Consider the following 22,500-nt stretch of genomic DNA (forward strand, 5'->3'; position numbering starts at 1 on the left):
GACAAAACTACATGATGCTTACTGCTTGCCAGTTGGTGGGGCAATATCAGCAGAAATCTTGAGTTACAGATGCTAGCATCAAAGCTAGAGCCTAATACCAAATTGGGCAGCCAATTAATTAAAGGGCATATGGGCTAGTAAAAGCACTTTTTGTGGAAAAACACAGTTTGTCAGATTAAGATTTGAACTCTTATGTAGGCTATTACTTAGTAGCCTACCCAACTTGTTTCCTGTAGTGTTTCTGGTTTTGTACTGAAAGTTAACTGTAACATGAAACGTTAGATGAGACTTTTCCTAAAGATTTAGGACAGTGATTCTCAACCCACGGGCCACTTGCAGCCCTATCAGCACACAGCTGCAGCCCACGTGACAGCCTCACAGCCATACAGGTAATATATATTGTATAGATGTAACCCACATAACAGAGAGCTGCCTATGCAGCCCATAATGGTAAATGGGTTGAGAACCACTGATTTAAGAGCTCAAATCCCACTGAAAGTCAATTAAATTAATGATCCTAAATAACTTAGGCATTATAGGAAATTCAATCCATCACCTTCTGATATTAACAGAGGGTCAGAGTGGAAGAAAGAGTTGAAGGAAAGAAGTTTATTAGTAGTACGCTATAATAAATACTGTCCCTAGCATCAAAAGGTTTATACACATTTATATTCAGAATGAAAAGTATAAAACGTGTTTACAAATACAGCCTACTCTAAGCATTTGACTTTTCATAAGTGACAAACCCTATCATCCAATTGTGGCCTTCTTTCTTATTTCCAGTGCCATAATTTTACACTTATGTTATAATTACTATTTTTGTTACAAAAGTTAGGTAGTGCAAGTTAAACAGAGCTCTCTCTCTTCCCCCTTCCTCACATCCTAAAGACATCCAGCATCTGTTTTAGTGCCTCTTGCCTAAAGAGCAAGATTCAGGAGTTGCTGAAAGCCCTAGATCTGGTACATGGCAGGTCATGATATTGGGCTACCATCCACAGCCTTTTTTGTTGGTTAAAAAAGAAAAACTGGAAGTTAGTTTCAAACGCTTCAAGGATTGGTACGCGAGTACTCCCTGTTTTACGAATGATTTATTAAAGCATCAACACAAATAAGTGCATTGACTGCAAGGGGGTATACATTAGACTGGAGAAGGGGATGGCTGAAAATGCAAATATTCTGATTTATAACCCAACACAAGAAGTATAACAACTTATAATTAAAAGTTGCTAGACTATTGCACTGATGTAGGCCTTAAAAAACAAAGGAAATAAGCAGTTAAGTAATTTCACACTCCAGCTACACTCAAATTCTCATTCTCAGCTTCAACTACCTCTAGTAATTTTAACATAGGCTCTTAAATACAACGTAAAAAATCTTACATATAATTTGGATGGTAAATATGCACTAGGGTTAGTACGCTAATTAAGAAACCATCAGAAACACTTATTTTATCTTTACCGTTGAACGTGCCATTTCCTCAGATTGCATTTCCTTAAGATGTTGGCCCATTACATTTTTTATTAGTATCAACATCTCACTTTTGTCATTCATCTGGGCAACCTGATCCTGAAGCTTCTCAAGCTGTAGCATCACTTTGCCATATTCTTCATCATTGTGATGACATCTGTCAGACATGAAGGCCATTTGCTTTTCCAGTTCACTCATACGACTAGAATCAAATAACTGTATGGGACCCTAAAATGTGAAGATTTATATATAAAAGAATTAAGTAAGCCCATTTACTCCATTATTCTTGAATTACAGTTTAGTTATTGGAAAAATCCAGTAGCCAAGAGTTAGAACATGCCTTTAAGAAATATACTAAGTATTTTACCTCTGGAGGCTGAACATAGTGAGAAGAATCAGGATGTGGTTTAAGAATCTGCAGAGGCTCATCTATTCTTTGTGTTTGACGTATGTTTGTCCAATTGAATGCAGGCAGTAATGAAAGGAAGCCTTCAAAGCCCCAGTACCATATACCTTAGGCAAGAAGATCAAAGAAAAACAAAAGCAAAAATTGTTTTTAAGAAGAGGTGCAATCTCAGATTTTATGATCATTTGGGTTAATACTTTAAAGCAGTTACTTCAGGACAGAAGCTATGTTATGTGTTTGGAAAGTGCACTTCACATTGTGGGCACTACCAAAGTCTAAACAAAACTAGATTTAAAAACAAACAAACTATGTTTAAGGGTGTTAAGGTTGCAAACTAAGCACTCAAAGGTTAGGAAATGCCAGAGTTAAGGTTGCTTGTGCAACCTTAATTCAGACTTCTTACGTGTATGCATTATGATACAATCCTCACATGATCACATAACTTCCCATGGCTCAGTTAGTGCACAAGATACATTTAACTCACTGAATGGCACATGCCAATATTTCTTCTTTATCCTCATTGTTCTATGTGTGGCCCATTATCTTATTTGTTGCACACCATCCAGATTCTGCACTGAATACAGAATTACTAATTTCCTTAGGAGTTTTTCTATGGGGTTTCCATGGTAGTCTCTTAATGCTTTACAAACATTAAAGCACTTATCTTCACAATACCCATGAGATTAGGCAGTATTATCCCACCACTAAAGCAATCCCTCTGGCAGCATATAAGTCCCTGCTCCAAAGAATTGAGACACTAGAGACAACAAAAGATTTTTTTGGTGAGGAGCAATTTTCCTTAGCCTCGTTCTCAGATATGACTGAATCATTTTAGGTGAAACTTAATAAAAAAATTTCATCTGTGGGCAGACATCTGGCATGGAATATTCTGCCCAAAATGTTTAAGTTAGAGAGAGTTACAACAACCAGAAAGACTGAAAAATAGAAAAATTTTTGGCCACTGTAACTGTTGATTATAAGCACTGCCAATAATAATGCAATTAGACTTATTTAACAAAACATCAACAGGCAATCTATGTGAAATGTCTTAATGGGCTCATTCCAGTTCCTGGTCATGAACGGGTTGTCCTGTAGTCCCCCTCAGAGATGGTCTACATATTGAAGGGGCACAGAAACTGAACTGCCTTTTCACAACCAGGGATATTCTTTCCATGTCAGATGGGAAGCACACTGGCAGGGCAGTGTTGGAGAATACTTGAATTGCTGCTGTCAGCAAACAGAACTTCAGTCTCCTGTGCTGTTAGCTGGACATCTTTCATAAACATCAAGTTCACCTAAAAATGCTAGTTTGATACATTTGTAATAACTATTGCACTAACAACAAACACTTCACATACCTAGCAAAAACAGCAGTGGGATGAGAAACAGTAACAACCTGTAAATCTTTGGAAGGCATCTAGAAACAGAGAAATAAATTTAACTTTTAATTAGACAAAGAATGGGTCTATCATTTTTAACTGTGCTCTATAATTGGTTGAGGCATTAGCATGAAATAAACCTAAACATGAGGTTCAATTTTAAACACTTAGAGCTCAATTCTGTGGATTGTATCACAAAAAATGCTGATATTTTATGACGTCAGCAATGGTATCTTGCCCAAATAGTTACTTCCCCCCCGCCCCCCAAGAACATGCTCGAGAAAAGAAAAATACAAAAAACTTATTTTACACAGTGGTACTACATTTAGTAATTTTGTTTTGTACCTAAATATTGAACCTGACATGACCAAATCTATATAGCATCTTAGAACGAGAGAGTCAGGCTTACAAAGCTGTACACACACACTTTGGTATGTGGGTTTCTATTTTCTTCATTGTAAATACATATTTATGTCCATAGGTGTTAGTGGAATGGAAGTTACTCATGTACAGGAAAAAGCAGACTCCAACTCATATAGTATAATAGACTGCATAAGAGTATAAATAATGGCACCTCATGACAGAGGTTAGTTCAGTTTACATTACAGTGAAGTGTCTTCGTGTTGTTTAGAATTCAACAGCATATGGAAATACACTGCCCTATTCACACCTTAGATTGATCTAGCTTAAGTTTTGGCTACATAGAAATATCACGCTTTTTCCTCTAGTGCATATTACACACAGATTATGCATCTGAAAAGTACTGAAGTATACTTCTTTGACAAATTCATTATGGTTATTTCTTAATCTGTTAAGGTGGACAACAGACCTGTGTAACTAGTCTGACAATTTTTACTATTTGCTATGTAGCTGTTTAATCGCTTCACCCAGTACCTCATATTTAAAATGAAAATATACAGTATGTTCTGTACAGAAAGATGTGCAGCAACTTTGATTTAGAAAGGCATATTACAGATACTGACATACATGTGTCCCCCCATTCTTAGAATATTAATGAATATTGTCAGATCACCTTTTTCCTTTTTTGCTGAAGTGTATATGATTCTAAAGCTATAAACAGATTCATTCCTCAGAAAGACAGAATTGCTAAATAGCAAAGATTTTCCTCTCCCTCCCGTGTTTACACACACACACACAGTTTGCTTTCTCCTTTTGTCACAGACATTGCACTTGTATTCTTCAACTAGGATAATTTCATGCATTTTAATCACAACTCTTACAGTACAAATCTAACACGTCTGTAACTCAGGGAAGAAAATTCTGTTTAAAAAATAAATTCACAAACCTTGTAAGAAGAAACACATTGAACAAAGAAATCAGGGTAACAAGTTGATACCATCCAGTTCCAAGCCACCAGAATACCCCAGAAGCTGCCTTCCCTATAAGAGAAAGGATGTATTCAATGAACTAAAAATGTAATTGTTACAGAATATATACTAAGGGAGACCAAGCAGAAGCACATGCAAATATGGCAGAAAATGTTTTGTGCAACAAACAGATTGTTGGGGTGGATGGTGAAAGGAAACACATGCAACTTGTTTTCATCTAAATTTATATCACAGCTATGTATTGCAACGCATTATCAACTACTCAGCACAAAAAACCGCCATGCAAGAAGATGAAATTTGTTTAGTAAAGCAATAACTAAACTTTCATAAGGTTAAAACACAACACCCGTTCAGCTACATTTAATCATGCTTTGCACTTGGGTAACCCCTTTCAACTAAAAGCCTCTATGAGCTTCAAAAAGGCATTATATTAATTTTGATTATAGGGATACCGTGGCACTGAAAGATTAAGAAAGTTTCCTAAAGCCATGGGGAGTTAATGGGAGAATCAAACAGAGCCCAGTTTTCCTCATCCCCCCCTTGTCTGCTCTAACCATTAGACATGTTGCCTTTCATATGAAGCAGCCTTGTTAATCTCCCATTGAATTTGTGAACACAGATATATCTTGTCACTGTATAGTTTAGCCTTTACAAACAGTAAAGTACCATCCAAAGCACAGTTGAGTCAGCATCAGTGAGGCAATCACATAGTGTAGACTCCTAGTTTGCCAGCAGAGGCAGAACACATGCAAAAGCACAAAACCAGAGATCAAGATAGTAACCTGGAGAAACAATGGCCAGCCAAAGTAGTGATAACATCTTCTGAGACATAAACCATCCTGTTGCTCCCACTGTTTGCAACACTTGTAGCACAAAGTAACCTGGTGTATAACAAATGAACTATATATATGTAATGTATATACAGACAACCTGACCTATCGTTTACAATAAAAGCAGTAGAGTAGAGAGATTCTTTAGCTTCTGAAGTTATGAGAATTACATATAGTATAATTTTAGTGTATATCCTCCAGTAGTTTGTAAACTTTTAAAAACATTATACACAAAATGAGTATTACTGCTAATAAGACAAAATATGGACATAAGTGGCGCTAACACCATTAAAAGGAAAAAGACAATATGCTAGTACATAGACAGTTCAACATCCAGATTTTATCATCTGGGTAATTAAAATACCATCTTTTCAGAATATAAAGAGCCTATGTTTTATGGTACAATAGTCTGTCAGAAAAATGTCCTAATTAATACTCTTCAACCATCCGCTCTTTATTATAACACAAGTGCATATTTAGTCAGGCAACCCTTTCAAAGTTTCTTGGTTTTGTCTTCAAGTGTACGCTGCAAGTTTCTGGAACATTTAAAACTTCAAGAATTAATTCTTCAAGATCGTTATTTAAAAAATATTGACCATAATATCCTCATTAACAAGAGGAGATATTGAGAAGCATAAGAATAAGAAAAGAATATGCCTTACTGAAAGTAAAATTACAAGTAATTAGGTAAATTATTGTTCATTTTTATAATTAAATTCAGCTGCATGTTTTATGGTATGACTGTGTCAGTTGGTTTTTCAAAGGCCTAACCCAAAGCCCACTGAAGTCAATGGAAAGATTAATGGCCTTTGACTCTGACACTAAGTGTAGATTTGTTGTTGTTGTTCTATAGAACTAGAACACCACAAATAAATTTAGAGGAATTCTAAACTTTAGATTAGCAGAGGATGTGCTGCTCAGTCTCTGAGGGGCACCAAACGTTACAGCTCAGTATTTTATAAAACCAGTTAGGTGACTGAAGAAATGTCTCACACTATTCTTCTTTGCTGCATGAAAATAGATTGACAGCAAATAGCTCTAAAGCATCTTGATGCCTGTGCCTAATTCAAGCATTAGTAGATCCATTTCATAGGATAGATAGTATACTAACTACATGAGAGAGTCTTGTAATAAATAAATAAAAATCAGGGTATAAAAATAAAATCAGGGTACAAAATAATAAAATACCCTATATAGGAGTTATCTTAATGTCCCTTTTCTCTTTAAATCCTGTTTTCCATCCTTCCAGAAATATACACTTACGTAAAGTATAGCTTAAAAACAAAACAAAAACTTTTGCTTTGTATTTAATACTTTAAAATACACATCATATGGTAATAAATTACTATAACTTCCTTTCATAGCAATTGTGCCATATGTAAACAGATTATATCTGCCAAGCTCCTCCTTAATCTAATCAGTGAGTCTAATATTGTAGCAAGTAACACATGGAGTAGAAGAGATTCCATGTAACTATTCTTCCAGAACATTTTTACAGTTAATTCAGCCTAATCTATTTTGAAAATTACAGTTAAACTAAAAACACAAAGCAGTAGGAGTGATTAACATTTGTGAGGTTGTGATGTAAAATAAAAGCAAATGAAAAAAAAAGTGCAAGTCAACCTGCATAAGAAAAGGTGTGCCAAATGGTCCTTGCTACCCTTTTAGACCTTGAGGATTGCATGTGGACTGTTGTGTATGTTTCAAGATGTTTCTTCCCCTTACAGTCATCACCTGTTGGTTATGGTAACAATCAATTAATAGTGACAAGTTAACCAATAAAACTACTAACAAGACAGACATGTTCCAGTTACGTCACAGTATCATTTTCCAAAACCAAGAACTAAGGTAGGTAAGAAAGATTAACAAGACAAAATCCCACAGATATTTGCTCCTATAGAAAATGTTGCAGCAATACACTTGTGTGTTAATACTTAGCATCTAAATTAAAAAACACAAAACTACTGTTCAGGTATACAACTTCTATAGAGTTGTTTCATATCATCTAGATGTCACTGTGACATCCAGGACTCCAACCCAAAGCTAAAAGACAGAAAAGAGAAAACAAACAAACAAAAACAACCCAACCATACTTACACAAGGATTCCCCATTTATACCAAGATGGCCATCCTCTTTGAGAAAGTCTTTTACATTCATACTTCCACAGTAATTCGAGTGAGCTGCAATACATGCAGAAAGAGAGTATAGAATTTAACTCTCTGGAGTCCAAAACTTCAGATAGCTAGCTTAACAAGTAAACTGACCTGATTTATTTAGTTATAAAGCCAAGCCACCTACAGGAGACCTTAAAAAGGTATTTGGTGTGTAAGGTGACTTGCAGAGGGCATGCATGTGTACATTTTTTGCAACTTTATGATGTCTAAAGGAAGCCCCTCTACCCTGTGGGTCAAACCTTTTTCCTTCTTGTTTTTTGCCTTACAAATATTAACTAAGTCTAGTCTACTCTTTCCTGGTTTTGCTGTGGTCTTCTTGGAAGTCAATTGGGTACTTGCCCCCTAACTGAAGGCTGCATCTGAAACAGTGCAACTGTTAAATAGGTGTTTAACTCACATACCACTGTGAAAATAGAATGAATTATATTGAAATTATAATTCATTAAAGAAATGCATCTGGTGGGTTTGTTGAAACACAGTTGTCAGGAAGAGAAACATTAAGGAGTGTGAGACAATGGGTCCTCAAACTAATTAACTTAGAGCTCCTACTGAGCTAGGAGATTGGTAAATGTTAGTATGCAAATAAGATATGTATGTATATTTGTCAGTTTCTGCTTCCTTTTGTCTCTTATGTTAAATTGGCTTTGGCGTATCTGTATAAATAAGTTAGCTTGAGCTTTTGCAGAGGGCTCACATATCTGGGTGCACTGGAAAAGCGCTTTGCTAATAAACAGAGTGGTCTGACAAATTCTGTGAGCCTTGAATCTGACAATTAGGAGGTTCCACCAAGATGGCAACCTTCTTCACTGGGGCTGTGTGACTCCTGACCGTTCTTAGCATGGCCGTGGCAAGCTGGCACCTGGGCATTTGGCCTAAGGGTCCTCCGCCAGAACGGAAGGGTGCATGACCACAGTGAAGTCTACGCCATCGAACCAGTTGGTTCCCACTCTGTTCTGGTAGGGATCCCGGGATCTGACATCAGGAATCTGGTCAGGTAATTATTTCTGTGTTTTGTCCAGACTGAGGACTGTCTTGTCTCTGTGTCTATCCATCCTCCTGTGGTGTGTTTGAGTCTGGGCACCGTCTCCATCCGGGGATCGGCTGACCAAAGGGCTCCTGTCCCCACGGTCTGAGTGAGTGAAATCTGCACAATCCCAGCCGCACCGCGCCTTGGGGGAGATTCAAGGCTCTCAGAATTTATCACCACACACTCCCCCCAGTTAATTATTTGGGGAAGCAGTTTTTAACTGAATGCTTAATTTTGAGTTCTACTTGCTTGGTACCTGGGAAGTCAAACTTACCAGTTCTCCGTTTGTCTGTAGCACCTTCCAGGAAAGCTTGATTAGATAAGATCTGAATTTCTAATGAAAAAAATCTCAAATTCAGATCTAGCAGTCTACAATTTTTCGTGGAACACACTATTGGCAATGGAGAATTAGTTCAAGCCTCACCAGGTAGCAACTGAAACATGGATTACTTGAGGATGCGACAGGAGGAGCAGTTATTTTTAAATCTGTGTTCAGAACTGCTTTACACCTATTTAGTTCCAATACTCTACTCAAAAAACCAACACTGTTGAACACCCCCATCCTTTCAGTTGCGGACCAAGTGCTACACCACTTCCCTGGTTTTAGTGGAGAATCCAGGAGAGACCAGACATTCCTGATATCAGAAAGGCAGAAAAAGCATTACTGAAGGAGTGGGAGGAAGATGAGGAATCCCTTTCAGCTGAGCATGAAGGATACAGTTATTTTCTGTCAACTTTAACATAATAGTTAGAAGATTTACTCTGAGGGTATAACTACACAGCAACTCGACACCTACGTCTGGCCCGTGCCAGCCAGCTTGGGTTTGCGGGACTATTTCATTGCCGTGTAGACTTCTGGGCTTGGGCTGGAGCCTGGACCATCCCACCTCACAGGGAGCCCGGACCCTCCCACCTCACAGGGAGCCCGAGTTGGCTAGCATGGGCCTGATACCAGTGTCTAGTTACTATGTAGACATACCCCAAGGGACAGGCAATAAGCACCACATTACAAACAGCAGAACAGCCTGCAGAGAAAGTGTTAATGAGGAGACTTAACCTTGCAGAACTAAAACAAACTGAGATTTAGGAATATGAAGCTCAAGTCTAGAGGAAGCAAGAAAACTGCATTTTGAAAACACTGAAAAAATTAGTGTGGCAGTGTCAACCCCCCCGACCTCCCCCTGCCCATGCAATTTCCTGGGAAGAAAAGAAGACCAAACAGAAAAAAACCACACAGTTACCATATACCTGTATATGGACACTTCCCAAGGGAAAAAAAGGTGCAAGTGAGCATAAGAGAAACCAGCCAAATTACTATGGAAGACACCATGGTGCAGCAGGTGAAATGGATGAAAAGCCACATAAGAAAAAAAGCACAGGGCTTTTTATTGAGGTAGTGGCTTTGGAGGAGACAGAGGAAGGGAAGACCACTAAAAAAGGTACCTTTAAATTCATAACCCAGGTTCAGCAAAACCATTTGAAATAGTTGCACTAACAGTGATGCAAAAGATGTTGCAGTATATTTGATCAATCGTAGAATCTTATTCATGTAGAAAGGGGTGTTTCCTATTAAAAAAGTGTGAATACAAAATTATTTCCCTACACAATTTCATTCTCCATTTATTAACTACTTGCATTTCCACCTGTTGATACCAAACTAGAAATAGCTAAAATTTTAGTTACTTATCCAGGGATACAAAATTTGTGGAAGTGTAGCAATTGTGAGTGGTGCTGGTTTGACAGGCCTTACTTCTGAACTTCACCATTTATCTATGGCTAAGTATACCTGAAGCAACAGCAGTGAAAGTTTCTGGAATGCTGGCATGCCTAAACCATGGTCTGGAGTGACTGTTTTCCCAGGGCAAAAGGCTCAAGTTACAAGCCTTTCCTGGTTAAATGGGATTGAAAACTTGAAGACAGCTAATCACTTTTGCCAACATTTAAATTGTAATTAATTACCTATCTTCAGAACTCAGGATTTCTCCATGCTGAACCCATGAACAGTTAGAATCTTAAAATCCCAACCTAGAACAAAAAAGGGCTTAAGTTGAATTCTTGTTGAAAGAGGGGGCAGGGAGGAAGAGAGTGTTTTCTCCTTCTCCCCCTTCATACTTCCAAGTGCATGGAAGTCAAATACAAAGCTTTTCTAGTACTCAAGGCAGTTACTACTAGACTTTTTCCTCTGTTATCGTCTCCTCCACTTTAGTGCACATGCAAAAGAATAATAATTAGCACAATCATCCCTGTACTCCTGCTTTCTTAAAAGCTTTGGTATTTTGTAGCCAACCAGCATTTGGCTATCTTGCTTTCAACTGCTGAAGTATCCTCACAGATGAGAATCTTGTGAGAGTCCCCCTGTGAGAGTTTTGTGTAGAAGAGAGATGGTATTAAAAAAGAAAGATTTCTAGACTCCAATGTCCCATTTAAATATTGAAAGTTTATTAAACCTATGTAAGATTGGGGTCCTATTGTACAAACATATAGCAAGAGGCAGTCCTTATCCCACAGAGCTTACAATCTAAATAATTTCCCTTGCATCCTCCTGAGTTTCCCTAAGAGTGTCAAGAAACTGACTTCTTACTATTCAGGACACGCTAAAATGAAGGTCACACCTTGGCCCAGAAGGGATAGCAACTGAAACAACCCTCAAATTCTGAAAATGAGGGCAACAAAAGAGCATGCCTTCCTCCTAAACTGATCTTCAAGAAGACTACCAACAACCAAAGAATACAGATGAGGCGTTGGGATGGTGAAGGATATCAAACTTTCTGCTTTCCAAAGGAAGGCACTTAAGAAGAGCAATATCCAAAGATTAGCCTAGAAAACCAGAACTCCATATAGGCAGCCAACAGCCATACTTAAGAAAAAGCTCCAGAAATTGTACACTGAGAAGGAAAACTGCTGAAGCCACAGCCTTTCCATTCTGGGTCCTCCCTCAGAAACAATTTGAGCCCTGTTAGATCTAAGGTCTGAGAAGAGAGCCTAACTTATAGAACACAATAAAAGTTAGAGTCTATAGAAGGAAACAGAAGGGATTTTTTTTTTTAAAAAAAAAATCTTTCTATAGAGCGGATGATATTTACGAACAACAACAATTTGCTGATTATGTTTGGTTGTTTTTGTTTAACTCTTTTGAGCTCCTATTACTGGTGAGTTATAATGGAAAAGAGTTTTAAAGCGGAATTTGAGTAACAAAATGATAACCTGACCCTCATTGTTATAATGAGGTGTAAAAGAAAATCATCTACCGCTAAGAACCAATACTGTCTACAACACCACATTATGAGCTTGATCAATTTGAAAGTATGAACTATTTTCTGCCAGATTCTGTATCATTTTATTTTGATGTCGCACATTTATATTCCCTGTAACTGTGTGGAAAATTCATACTGTCAGCTTCTGATGCACAGCAGATGTCAACTCCATGAAGCGTAGCTTGATACAAACAAAAATTCATCATAGGATGTATGCTAATTGGTATTTAGAATTCAATTAGTCTTGATAAATTCAGCAGGGGGAGGGGGAATCTTTATACCCTCCAAATACATGTAGCTTTATACATCAAGAAACAAGACATTTACAATACCACAAAAAAAGGAAGAAAATCACTTACTAGACCTGTATTTTTGGCTTCTATCCCTCGAGTAAATTCTTGAAGATGGCATGTGAGAAGCAGAGTACGCTGTGAGGACCTCTTTCCGTTCAGAAAGCATACTGCAGTCACTGCAAGTATAGCCATTGATCATGGTAGTCTGTGTTTCAGCTGTTGCTATATCACCATTTCCCTGAATCACTGTTGTCTCCCCACCTGATGTATCAAAAAAGAACAATTAACCCATTCATTGCAACCTACTAATGGGGGGAGGGGGGGGAGAGAAGAGTTGGAGGACTGCAGTTACCTTTAAGATCGCATTCATCATCATCAAGCCCTAAAAAACAGAAAATTTTCCTACTGAGTACAATTACATAGAAGTCTCCAGATTGCAAAACAACTACTATAGCTAAATTGTACTCAAAACAAAAATTTCTGTTATTTCTAGAACCCACAAAGGAGATGCATTTTAAGATTAGAATATTACATTTATTCATTAACTGTTGTGGGGGACTTCAGTATATACAGGTATTTTTGAGGTGACAATTTACAGTTACATTATCCATGAAGAAGGTTGTGACAAGAAGAAAACTGAAGCGCCAACATACGTAATTTCTCAGCTCCCAGGTGACTATTGAGAAGGCTAGATAATTAGAAACATATGCTGTTTCTGTTGCTTAGTAACCATTTTTACTACAACCACAGTTCAATACATAGACTGGAAGACCCAGCTAAACCAGCCATTGTCAAATTTAGCACAGAATATTAGACTAAAGTTACAGTATAATTTCTTCCAATTGAAGGTTGTGGGAGTTGAAAAATCTACTAATCAGAAACAAGCAGCCTGTAACGGGACAGCATCATAAAGTCCCACTATGGCCAGCCCTGTTTTCCCTGTTTCTTCTTAGGAAGTTGAAGAGTGGAAGGAAAGAAGACTTTTTTTAAATAATCGTGGCTGGAAAGCTAGTCTCTTGCTTTTTTCTTTTTGGGGAAATTTAAGGCATCAGTAACTTGAAACTAGAGTCTAGAGTAACTGAAGTCTAGTTTATTTACACACACATTTGTACAGTAAGCTACATTTCCACAGATTAAACTGAAATAAGATGTTAGCGTTGTGAAATTGGTTAACGTCAATTATTGGATATTTGGGATATAGACTCTTGTATTTAAGAGATTCCTAAAAAATATATATTTTTTTAAAAACGGTCTTTACAAGGATATCTGCATTTCAGCTACCCTCACCCTCCAAGAGAGGAGGAAGCAAAAACTGAATTTCCTTTGGAGCATCAAAGCCATTCCTAGATCGGAGGAATTGCTGCAGCAGATAGGAGATCCATTCTCTCATCCCTACCCAGAGCTACTGCATACAGCTTCTATGGTACATCCCCATCCATGTAACAAACGCACACACACAAACGCATGCACATGAAGTAGAGATCCAGGTTAGATTACTGGATCTGAGGCACAAAGTATCACCTGGAGCACCAGCCTAGCAATAGGCAGATCAACCAGGTTCTTGTCCACAGTAAGTCATTTTGGGGAAAAAGCTTTCCCTAGAAGAACCCAAAGAGGTATTACACCATTACTACTAAGAGAGCCCCTTTCTTATAGGCAGAGCAGGACCAACATCTTCAACAACAATGCTGTCTTCTGCTACCCAGTCTGGCACTCCTTATTCCAGAGTGAATGGGATTTTTGCATGAGCAAGGAGTAGAGGATCAGACCTTTGATCAGAAAGGATTACCATCTCCAAGTAGTCTGAGCAGTCAGAGACTGAAGCCTTATCTATACTTAAACATTTTGCCAGCACAGCTATGCCAGAAGTGCGGTAGAATGGCAAGAGTTCTTTTGCTGGTATAAGTTGCATTTCCACTACAAAGGGTTGCTGGAATAGCTATGCAAGCAAATCCTTTCTAGTGTGGTCAAGGCCTTAGTAATATGGATTTTTCTCTCTGTTCAAGAGTTACTAAATTGCTCCAAACTAATCTTTCATGACCAATAAATGCACTTTCCAGATAACGAGTCTAAACTTTCTGGTCGAAGCAACATAAGTGAATGCTTTATCTATACTACCTTTCCGCTTATTACCTGTCCTCTCATCACTCCAATCTACTCTTGATGTTAAAGTGACAAAGCTGCATCTTAGAAATTAGAGATCAATCTGGCAGGCATGTCTCCCTTTTTAGGCAGCTCGATGTATACGGATTTACACCAGGCTTTTCTCTTCTCTCTCTACCTCCAATTTCTCACACAACGGATAACTTTTAAGAAGTCATTAATTGCAGATTCACCAGCCTCAGAGTACTATAAATAAATAGCCACGTTACTTCATGATGCACACACAACTATTCTGTAGTTTGATCACAATTTATATAAAACCTCTTTTTTAAAATCTGCATTCTGTGTACAGTTGCCAGAAAAACATGTTAGCATCCCAAATGCAATTGTGCTTAGGCTTGAAACAAAAACCTATTAATTACAAAAGCATAAAAGAAGAAGTGTCTGTTGAAAGGTGGTGTCATGTGAATCACATAATCCAAATATTGGACTAGCCGCACAGGTGCCTAATCTCCATAATCTTTACTTTTGCTATCCACTGGAAATTTCATATATTTACAAATCTACAACTTCACTAACCTATGAACACACATACAATAGCTTCCTGCTTCTCTGTTGTGACTGAACACATTTCACACATCCTTATTTGTTCATGATAAAAGTCACATGTTGTAACTTACTTATCTTTTTAACTAAACTTGTTATCTAGGATTTTTCTTTATGATACCTTCAGTAGGAGACTCCTGCTGAGCTTCAGAAATGACAATAGCAGAACACCACTAAATCCATAGAGAGCATCTTGCTAGTGAGCATCTTTGCTATGTTGAGGCAGTACATTTTGGTTGGCATAACAGTCTTACTGTGCAGCAATAATATGTTAAACATTTTATTCAAAGGTAATGTGTCCTCTGCCAAAACTATAGTAAGAATTTAGACAGTAAGTGGTGACCTTTAGACAAACATGGTAATAAGTATGTTGCTATCAATGTTCTTTAGGTAAGGAAGCTTCTACAAAAAACAAAAAACAAATAGAACCTCAAAATAGCTTTCACATCACAGGCTGGCATAAATATTCAAATGTGTAGTAGCACTGTATTACTTACCCCAAAAATGGTCAACTTCTGTTTGCTCCTGAATCAAAGATTCATCCAATACAGTAGATACCACAGATGTATCACTGGCACGGCTATTGAAACTACTTTGGCTAAAAATAGAAGAGCTGGATACATTTTTTCTTGGAGTATGTTTCACAGTGACAGACTGCTTGCTCATACTTTTGCGCTGCTTTGCTGTTCTAAAGAAAAAAAGGCAGAACATGAAGAGATGCCATAACATTAAACAAAAAAGAACATACTGAAAGGTAGTTTTCAATGGTTTGTGTCAAATTGGGAGGGTGTATCAGTGGGATTCAGCAAGGCCCAGTCCTACTCAATATTTTCATTAAGGACTTGGATAACGGAATGAACAGTGTGCTTATAAAATTTCAGACAACACTGAGTTGGGAGGGGTTGCAAGCACTTTGAAGGACAGAATTAGAATTCAAAATGACCTTGACAACTTGGGAGGATTGGTCTGAATTCAACAAGATGACATTCAGTAAATACAAGTACAAAGTACTACACTTGGGAACGAAAAATCACACGCACAATTACAAAACGGGGAACAACTTGGCTAGGCGATAGTATTGTTGAAGAGGATATGGGAGTTACAGTGCACCACACAATTCAATGAGTCAACAGTGTGATACAGCTATGAAAAAGACTAATATGCTGGGGTGTATTAAACAGGGGTGTCATACGTAAGACAAGGAAAGCAACTGTCCTACTTTACTCTGTATTGGCGAGGCCTTAGCTGGAGTACTGTGTCCAGTTGCAGGCACCACACTTTAGTAAAGATATGGAAAAATTGGAGAGAGTCCAGAGAAGAGCAATCAAAATGATAAAAAAACCTGATCAATGGGGAAAGGTTAAAAAAACCTGGGCATGTTTAGTCTTCTTGAGAGAAGACGACTGAGGAGGGACCTGATAACAGTCTTCAAATACGTTAAGGGCTAATGGAAAGAGCACAGTGATCAATTTTTGTCCACATCCAGTGGAGGTAGGACAGGAAGTAATGGGCTTAATCTGCAGCTAGGGAGATTCAAGTTAGATATTAGGAAAAACTTTCTAACTAGAATGGTAGTTAAGCTCTGCAATAGGTTTCTAAGGGAGGTTGTGGAACCCCCCCTTGTGAGATTTTTAAGAATGGTTTGGACAAACACCTGTCAGGGATGGTATAGGTTTAGTTGGTCCTGCCTCAGTGCAGGGAGCTGGCCTTGACCTTTGAAGGTCCCTTCTAGACCTACATTTCTATGATTTTATAAGTAAGCTCTAAGCTCCGCATTTAGTATGTAAGGAGTTTAATTTTTGTATGATTAATTTTAGTCTGATTTAAGTATTTCGTATTGATGGGGATACAAACTGCACTGAAAAGGCATTTTAGGCTAACCAGTTTCACTGGTGACCAAAGCTATATACAAGATGAACATTTGGTTTGTCTCCCCTTGCTCTCAGCATATATCCAACTGCAAACATTTCAGGCATTTTACTCTAGATTACATATTGAATATTAATTGTATATTTAAATTTTTGTATAGCAGAGTTTGGCATATCTAGGAGGTTAGACTAGATGACCCTTGCAGTCCCTTCTAACCCTATGATTCATATACCCAAATGTTATATGTTAGACTATCAGATGAGTAACTATCAACAGTGTACAGTTTCATTTAAGGGCTCTAGTGAGTTCTTATGAAGAATAGCCACCTTTGTATGTTTTCTCATCTGAATTTTCATGATTTAGGCCACAATCCTAGAAAGACTGATTTACCTGTTACTTGCAGTGTGTAAAGTTGTCTCATTGACTTCAGTGGGACTAATCTTAAGCAGGTGAGTGAGTAGTCCCATTGACGTCAAGGGGATTACTTGCAATGCAGACAGTTGAACAAGTGAAAAAGTTTTATAGAGTTAGGATCATAAATTTGCTTCTATTACAGTCACTCTTCTCATTTAAGATATAGTTAATTTCACAGTCAACATTGTGTCCTAAAATGTTTAACAGAACAAAAAATGTTTGTTTCACTGGCAAAATAATTCAAAGGCAAGTATTCCGAAGACCAGATTTAAAAAAAAAAAAAAAGGCCACTGGCACTACTGAGTTGGTGCACAGCACATTGGCCACAGAGTTCTTATCTCAGCAAAATGCAACAAAGCTGAAATTTAGTCCTCGTTCTACTGTTGAAAATTATGTTTAATAAGAGGAGGAGAGGAAACCATCTTTTTCCTTTCAGCTGTTTTTTCTGTCTAAGATTAAGACAAAATTCCCTTTGCACAAGACTGAGAAACATGCAATTTAAGCTCTTTAATTATAAGTTTATTTCAGTTTTTACTACAGTAAAAATCGAAGAGTCTCTTTCGCACTGCCACATTCCAACATTAAGTCTGAGTTCTGGATCAGCAACGAATTATTTGTCTGATACATGATTAAATGGGCAAACCTAGAATCTGCCAATAGGTAACTTGCATTAAATATATAAAAAAAATAAAGTCTGCTTACCTGGATGACTGATCTGACAAAGATACGTTTCCAATATAGGAATTGCTATGAATGTTGTCATTTTGGGCATCATCTGTTGCATTATATCCTGAAGTGACCAAGCGTAAACTGCGTCTTGACATTCTTGGAGAATCAAACACTGGATCCAATTTGTGTTCAGTCTCAAAATCCAGAGCAGTTGAAGAATAACTTGAACTAAAATAAAAATAAAGCTGTACACTAACAGTTTTTAAGATACATTTCAATGTATCAGAATTTCCTCCCCGAAAGAAAAAGTCTATGGTTTTTATAGATTCAACTTATCCTCACCATAGTCCTCATTCTGCCCAGAGAACCACACAAGCAGTTCCCAGCATCCACACAGAACCCTACTGACTTCAGCAAAGTTCAGTGTGGGTGTAGGGGTCTACGTAAGCAGTTCTTACTGCAGGATCAGGGCCTATGAAACACTGTTAAGCATCCAACAAAAGTTACTAGCAAAGTAATTGCATACTTCTGTATGTACGGTTTAGATAAGCAGATTCATATATATCAACAAGCAAATAAAAACAGCACTTTACAGAGAACCCCTCTGTAACGGTATCAAAATACTTTCACATCCTATGAATAATTAAGTCCAGAATTTTCTAGTTACTGGGGAAGTATTCTCTGAACTAAAGCTGAAGCAAGTATTCTATTCCAAGTGGGCTGATTTGTGTCATGCTTAGGTTCAACCCAAGACGTGATTTTTCCACCCTGTTAAAATTCATCATGAAATTTGAGTTAAGACACAGTGGGAAAATATTTACACATTCTAATTCTAAACCAAGGTTGCAAACATTTTGGCCCAGCTCAAGTAATTGCTGATATCTAAAGAGTTGTATGCTAGGCAAGTTTATGATTCTAAACTATTCATAAGAAATGAGGACTTAAGCTGAACATTTGTATAGGCACATATATCCAGAGTTGCACCAGTTTCACCAAACTGTTTTTTTTTAAACCAATTTAGTTAACAGGTGCAAAAGGCTGTGGACAGTTTTTAGTTGGTTTAGTTTAAGGAATTAAAAACAGGTCTAAGCTAAACTGAAATAAGAGTGTCCTTTTGCACCTGTTTAGTTTAACTAACTGGTTTATTTCAAATGATGTAAGTTTACATGCAGAGAGGCTCTGAATTGTTTCCTCAAAACTATACTCTTAGCATTGAAGCAGACTGAAACAATGCACAAACAGAATTCTAGATTTGTTGATTCTCTTACAAACAAACAAACACGCACAGAGATAACTATAACTAGGAGAGGCATGCTCTAGGCAGTTTTGGTCTCGAGACTACCTGGGAAAAAAAGTGAGTAACAGTATGCCCTACTCTAAGACAGGAGACAGATTTGGTGCAAAGCACGTAAGATTTGTATTTATACAAGAAGGAAATTCATTATTTAGACTCTTCAAGACATTTTATAGCTATCTATTCTGTTTGAGTAAGAAACCAGGCTCTAATGCCACTAGATGTTGGAGAAACCGTGATTGTATGCATGTAATACAGATGTCCTGCAGTTAAAATTTTCTGGGTATCTGTTCATTCCAAGATCAAACTGTTACAGGGGAATGTCCCACTGAAGTCTGTAATCTCTGCTGGGCCACTGGCCAGGTACAAAGTTGATTCCAGAAAAAGAGAACTGTGGCAAAATTACCTCAGGCCTGGTGTATACTTAAAACTTCGGTCCACCAAGCTACAACAGTCAGGGGTGTGAAAAATTCACACCCGAGAGATGTGGTTAAGCCAACCTAAGCACTGGTGTAGACACCGGCATGTCACCAGCCTCTCCCCTTCTGTTGCTGTGTCTACACTACAGTGTGCAGCTGCAGCATCGTAGCATAGACATACCCGGAGTATATTTCTGACCAGTTCTATGAGATATACCAGAAATGGGTCAGTTTCTCTGCATCTGCTCTGAACACTGCTGGTAGCAACAAGCATGAGGATACTTACACCTTTTGTTCTACCTATAACCTTGTAACCAAATGGTTTACTCAGTTTATTAACAGTGTCTTATCCAGATGCCACTGCACATAATATAATAAATAAATACAAATTTAAATTGACAACTCAAAAAAAAATTACAAATGTTAAAAAAACACAAGTTACAAGATATAAGATTAACTTTTTCCTAATGTCAATAAACACCTTTAAAATCACCCTAAAATATACAAAAATAAGAAAAAAAGTTAGGAGTACATTGTTTCATTTACGTCAGAAGTAGCCCCTCTTTCATATACATTTTTCTTATTTTTATGGCTGACCAGGCAAATGCCTTTCAAGAGACAATACAACCTTCATCTACTGCAGTCACTTTTCTGTACAAATAAATCAAGAGCAGAATCTGTAGTGATTCTGGACATCTGAATCCAGGTGTAAAACAGAAGCCCAAGCTCAGCTCAAGACAACACATCATGCAGTTTGTTTGCACACACTTATGTTGCACTAGATACTTAGATCAGACACCTAACATCAAATTTCCCCTCCGAATTTCATTATAGCAGGGCAAAGGATGCTTGTGAGAGATAAAATTTGGGCCCCAGCGTTTAGTTTACATTCTTCTTTGTCAAAATTTGTGATACTTACAGGACTTTCAAGAGTAGTTAAAGTTAGTTGAACATAAGCTACACAAAGACATCTAAAGAGGGAAGAAAAGTTACCTAGGAAACAAAGTATACCCTATTACTCATTCCTTCATCATGGAAGATTAGAAAGATCTCAATAGTTTATTATTAATTTGAGGACTTCCCTGAACAAATGGCTCTTGCGATTTGATTTGCTATTTGCACTTGCCACTATGCATCTGTTTTTATTCATCTTCAGCCAGTGATACTACAGATAACTAATTCACAAGAAGAACACAGAACAAACGACAGCTGTAACTAGCTTTAGTTTGTTTTCATTAGCAAATACTTGTACTTATTTCAGATCTTAATATCACGGGATTGTTTTGTACTGATTCAATTTTAAGGTCTGAATTTCACACTAAGTAAAAAAAAACAACACATAACACTTGCATTTTGGCTCTACTCTAGTATTAAGAGAGCTACTACACTTCTTAAATAAACCAAAGTCATCTTGGACTTCAGTGACACAAATGGACAATACCTCGAAGTCTAGTCTCCCATCTCCAGATGCAACTTCCATATTTTGGAGGAGGGTTTGTTTTTCTTGTTAGGGAGACCACTGAAGCTTTCCTTATGTATGACAGAACAATTTATGGTGTTCAAGTTATTTTTCACATAATGTATATCATTGCTTGAAAAATCTGCTAGATATCTACTGCCTAGAGAAATAAACCTACTAGCAAGAAGCAAATATGAATGCTAGGTTATACTTGGTTGTGATGGAATTCAAAGAAGACATTGCAAACTCTTGCCCCTATATATGCTTTCTGAGCTGCTCATAGATTTCTTCACTATTACATAGGTAGTCTTACCTTTACACTTCCCCCACCCTTTATGATAGATTAAAAACTATTTAAAAAGATTCCAGGAATGCGAGTGTCATTCTGAAGGCTATTATGTCTGTACAATCAGTGTGAAGAGATGGAAGCAGCAGCAAGCAGGGCCAAAAGCTCTTTCTGTTCAGAATAGCCCCAGGCTGAAGCATTACTGGGTTTTGAGGTCTGTTACCACTCAATTTTTAAGTTCTCAGCCATTTTCAGCCTCTTCCCCCCTCCCCCGCCTCAATTATGAATTACACCCATGTGACAACATGGGCTTTCATCTACTAGTGGTGGCATAAAATTACTAATCTCAATGGAGTTAACTACTAAATTATACTGGTTTAAGCAGAATCAGAATTAGTCTACTGAGTTTACCATAAATTTAGCTTTGTGTACAGGGCAGTGCAAGTGACCCATTTTTCAAGTGTTCTTTGGGATAGTTTCTTATTTTATAGAAGTTGCAATGAAGTAGGTAAAGCAGCTCCAGTCCACTAGCAATAAATTGGAGAACAATTCCAGTGGATATATGTGAGCTAAGGACTAACCATATACTTCTAAGTTTCCAAGCAAGTAGATTATCAGCATATCACTGCTCTGGTTAGGAAATGCATTAGCATGGATAAACACCTGTAGTGACAAGTTTGCCCTGGAACAGTTACTCCCTTGCCCTATTCCAGACAAAATAAGCAGACTATTCTCAATCAGTGTACTGCTTCTAATTATTGATATTTTCAGGTTCGTGTTAATTTACTGAAGTATGGATTGAATGTATTTGATCTTTAAGCTCAGTGAGTACAAGATTCCTGTCTACAGGTTAGAGATGCATACATTTATTCTCAAGACCCAGTGAATGTCTACTTTAAACCAAAACCTTTCACTACCATTTGTACCATTTTCCACACGGAGGGTGAAACGCACCTGAACTGTCAGAACCACAAATCCTTTGAGAAAGAAACGGGGCTAAATTTGGAAGCCAGTCTAATTAAAGTCTGTAAATTACACATTAACAAGGGGGTGAGAATCTGAGGTTCAATTTACATGCTGGGAAGGCTGAAAGTTGTAAGACACATCACTCTAAATGTTCCTTTGAATGTAGCCCAAGATATAGAATACTAATTAGTACATCACCATTTTCTCAGTACAGGTGCAAACATTTAGGATTACG

The 22,500-nt window shown here is 37.6% G+C and overlaps 1 protein-coding gene across 9 annotated transcripts in view; it reads right to left on the reverse strand.

Annotated features, from left to right (window-relative positions):
- SUN1 (Sad1 and UNC84 domain containing 1) overlaps nucleotides 1-22,500 on the reverse strand; it is a 60,600-nt gene that overhangs the window by 19,239 nt on the left and 18,861 nt on the right. For 5 of the 9 annotated variants that reach the window (XM_084640976.1, XM_084640971.1, XM_084640977.1 and 2 more), the window contains 12 exons: nucleotides 17,875-18,069; nucleotides 15,387-15,577; nucleotides 12,533-12,562; nucleotides 12,247-12,441; nucleotides 10,077-10,199; nucleotides 7,529-7,612; nucleotides 7,055-7,165; nucleotides 5,384-5,482; nucleotides 4,559-4,652; nucleotides 3,232-3,290; nucleotides 1,835-1,980; nucleotides 1,459-1,695 (listed from right to left, as the gene is read on the reverse strand). In XM_084640976.1, coding sequence (XP_084497102.1) covers nucleotides 1,459-1,695; nucleotides 1,835-1,980; nucleotides 3,232-3,290; nucleotides 4,559-4,652; nucleotides 5,384-5,482; nucleotides 7,055-7,165; nucleotides 7,529-7,612; nucleotides 10,077-10,199; nucleotides 12,247-12,441; nucleotides 12,533-12,562; nucleotides 15,387-15,577; nucleotides 17,875-17,996 — 1,491 coding nt within the window. In that variant the 5' untranslated portion in view covers nucleotides 17,997-18,069. The remainder of the gene's footprint in view (nucleotides 1-1,458; nucleotides 1,696-1,834; nucleotides 1,981-3,231; nucleotides 3,291-4,558; nucleotides 4,653-5,383; nucleotides 5,483-7,054; nucleotides 7,166-7,528; nucleotides 7,613-10,076; nucleotides 10,200-12,246; nucleotides 12,442-12,532; nucleotides 12,563-15,386; nucleotides 15,578-17,874; nucleotides 18,070-22,500) is intronic. The other 4 variants (XM_084640973.1, XM_084640975.1, XM_084640974.1 and 1 more) reach the window with 4 other exon arrangements.

This window comes from Lepidochelys olivacea (assembly GCF_965140295.1).
Source record: "Lepidochelys olivacea isolate rLepOli2 genome assembly, chromosome: 10".
In the NCBI taxonomy this organism is placed as follows: Eukaryota; Metazoa; Chordata; order Testudines; family Cheloniidae; genus Lepidochelys; species Lepidochelys olivacea.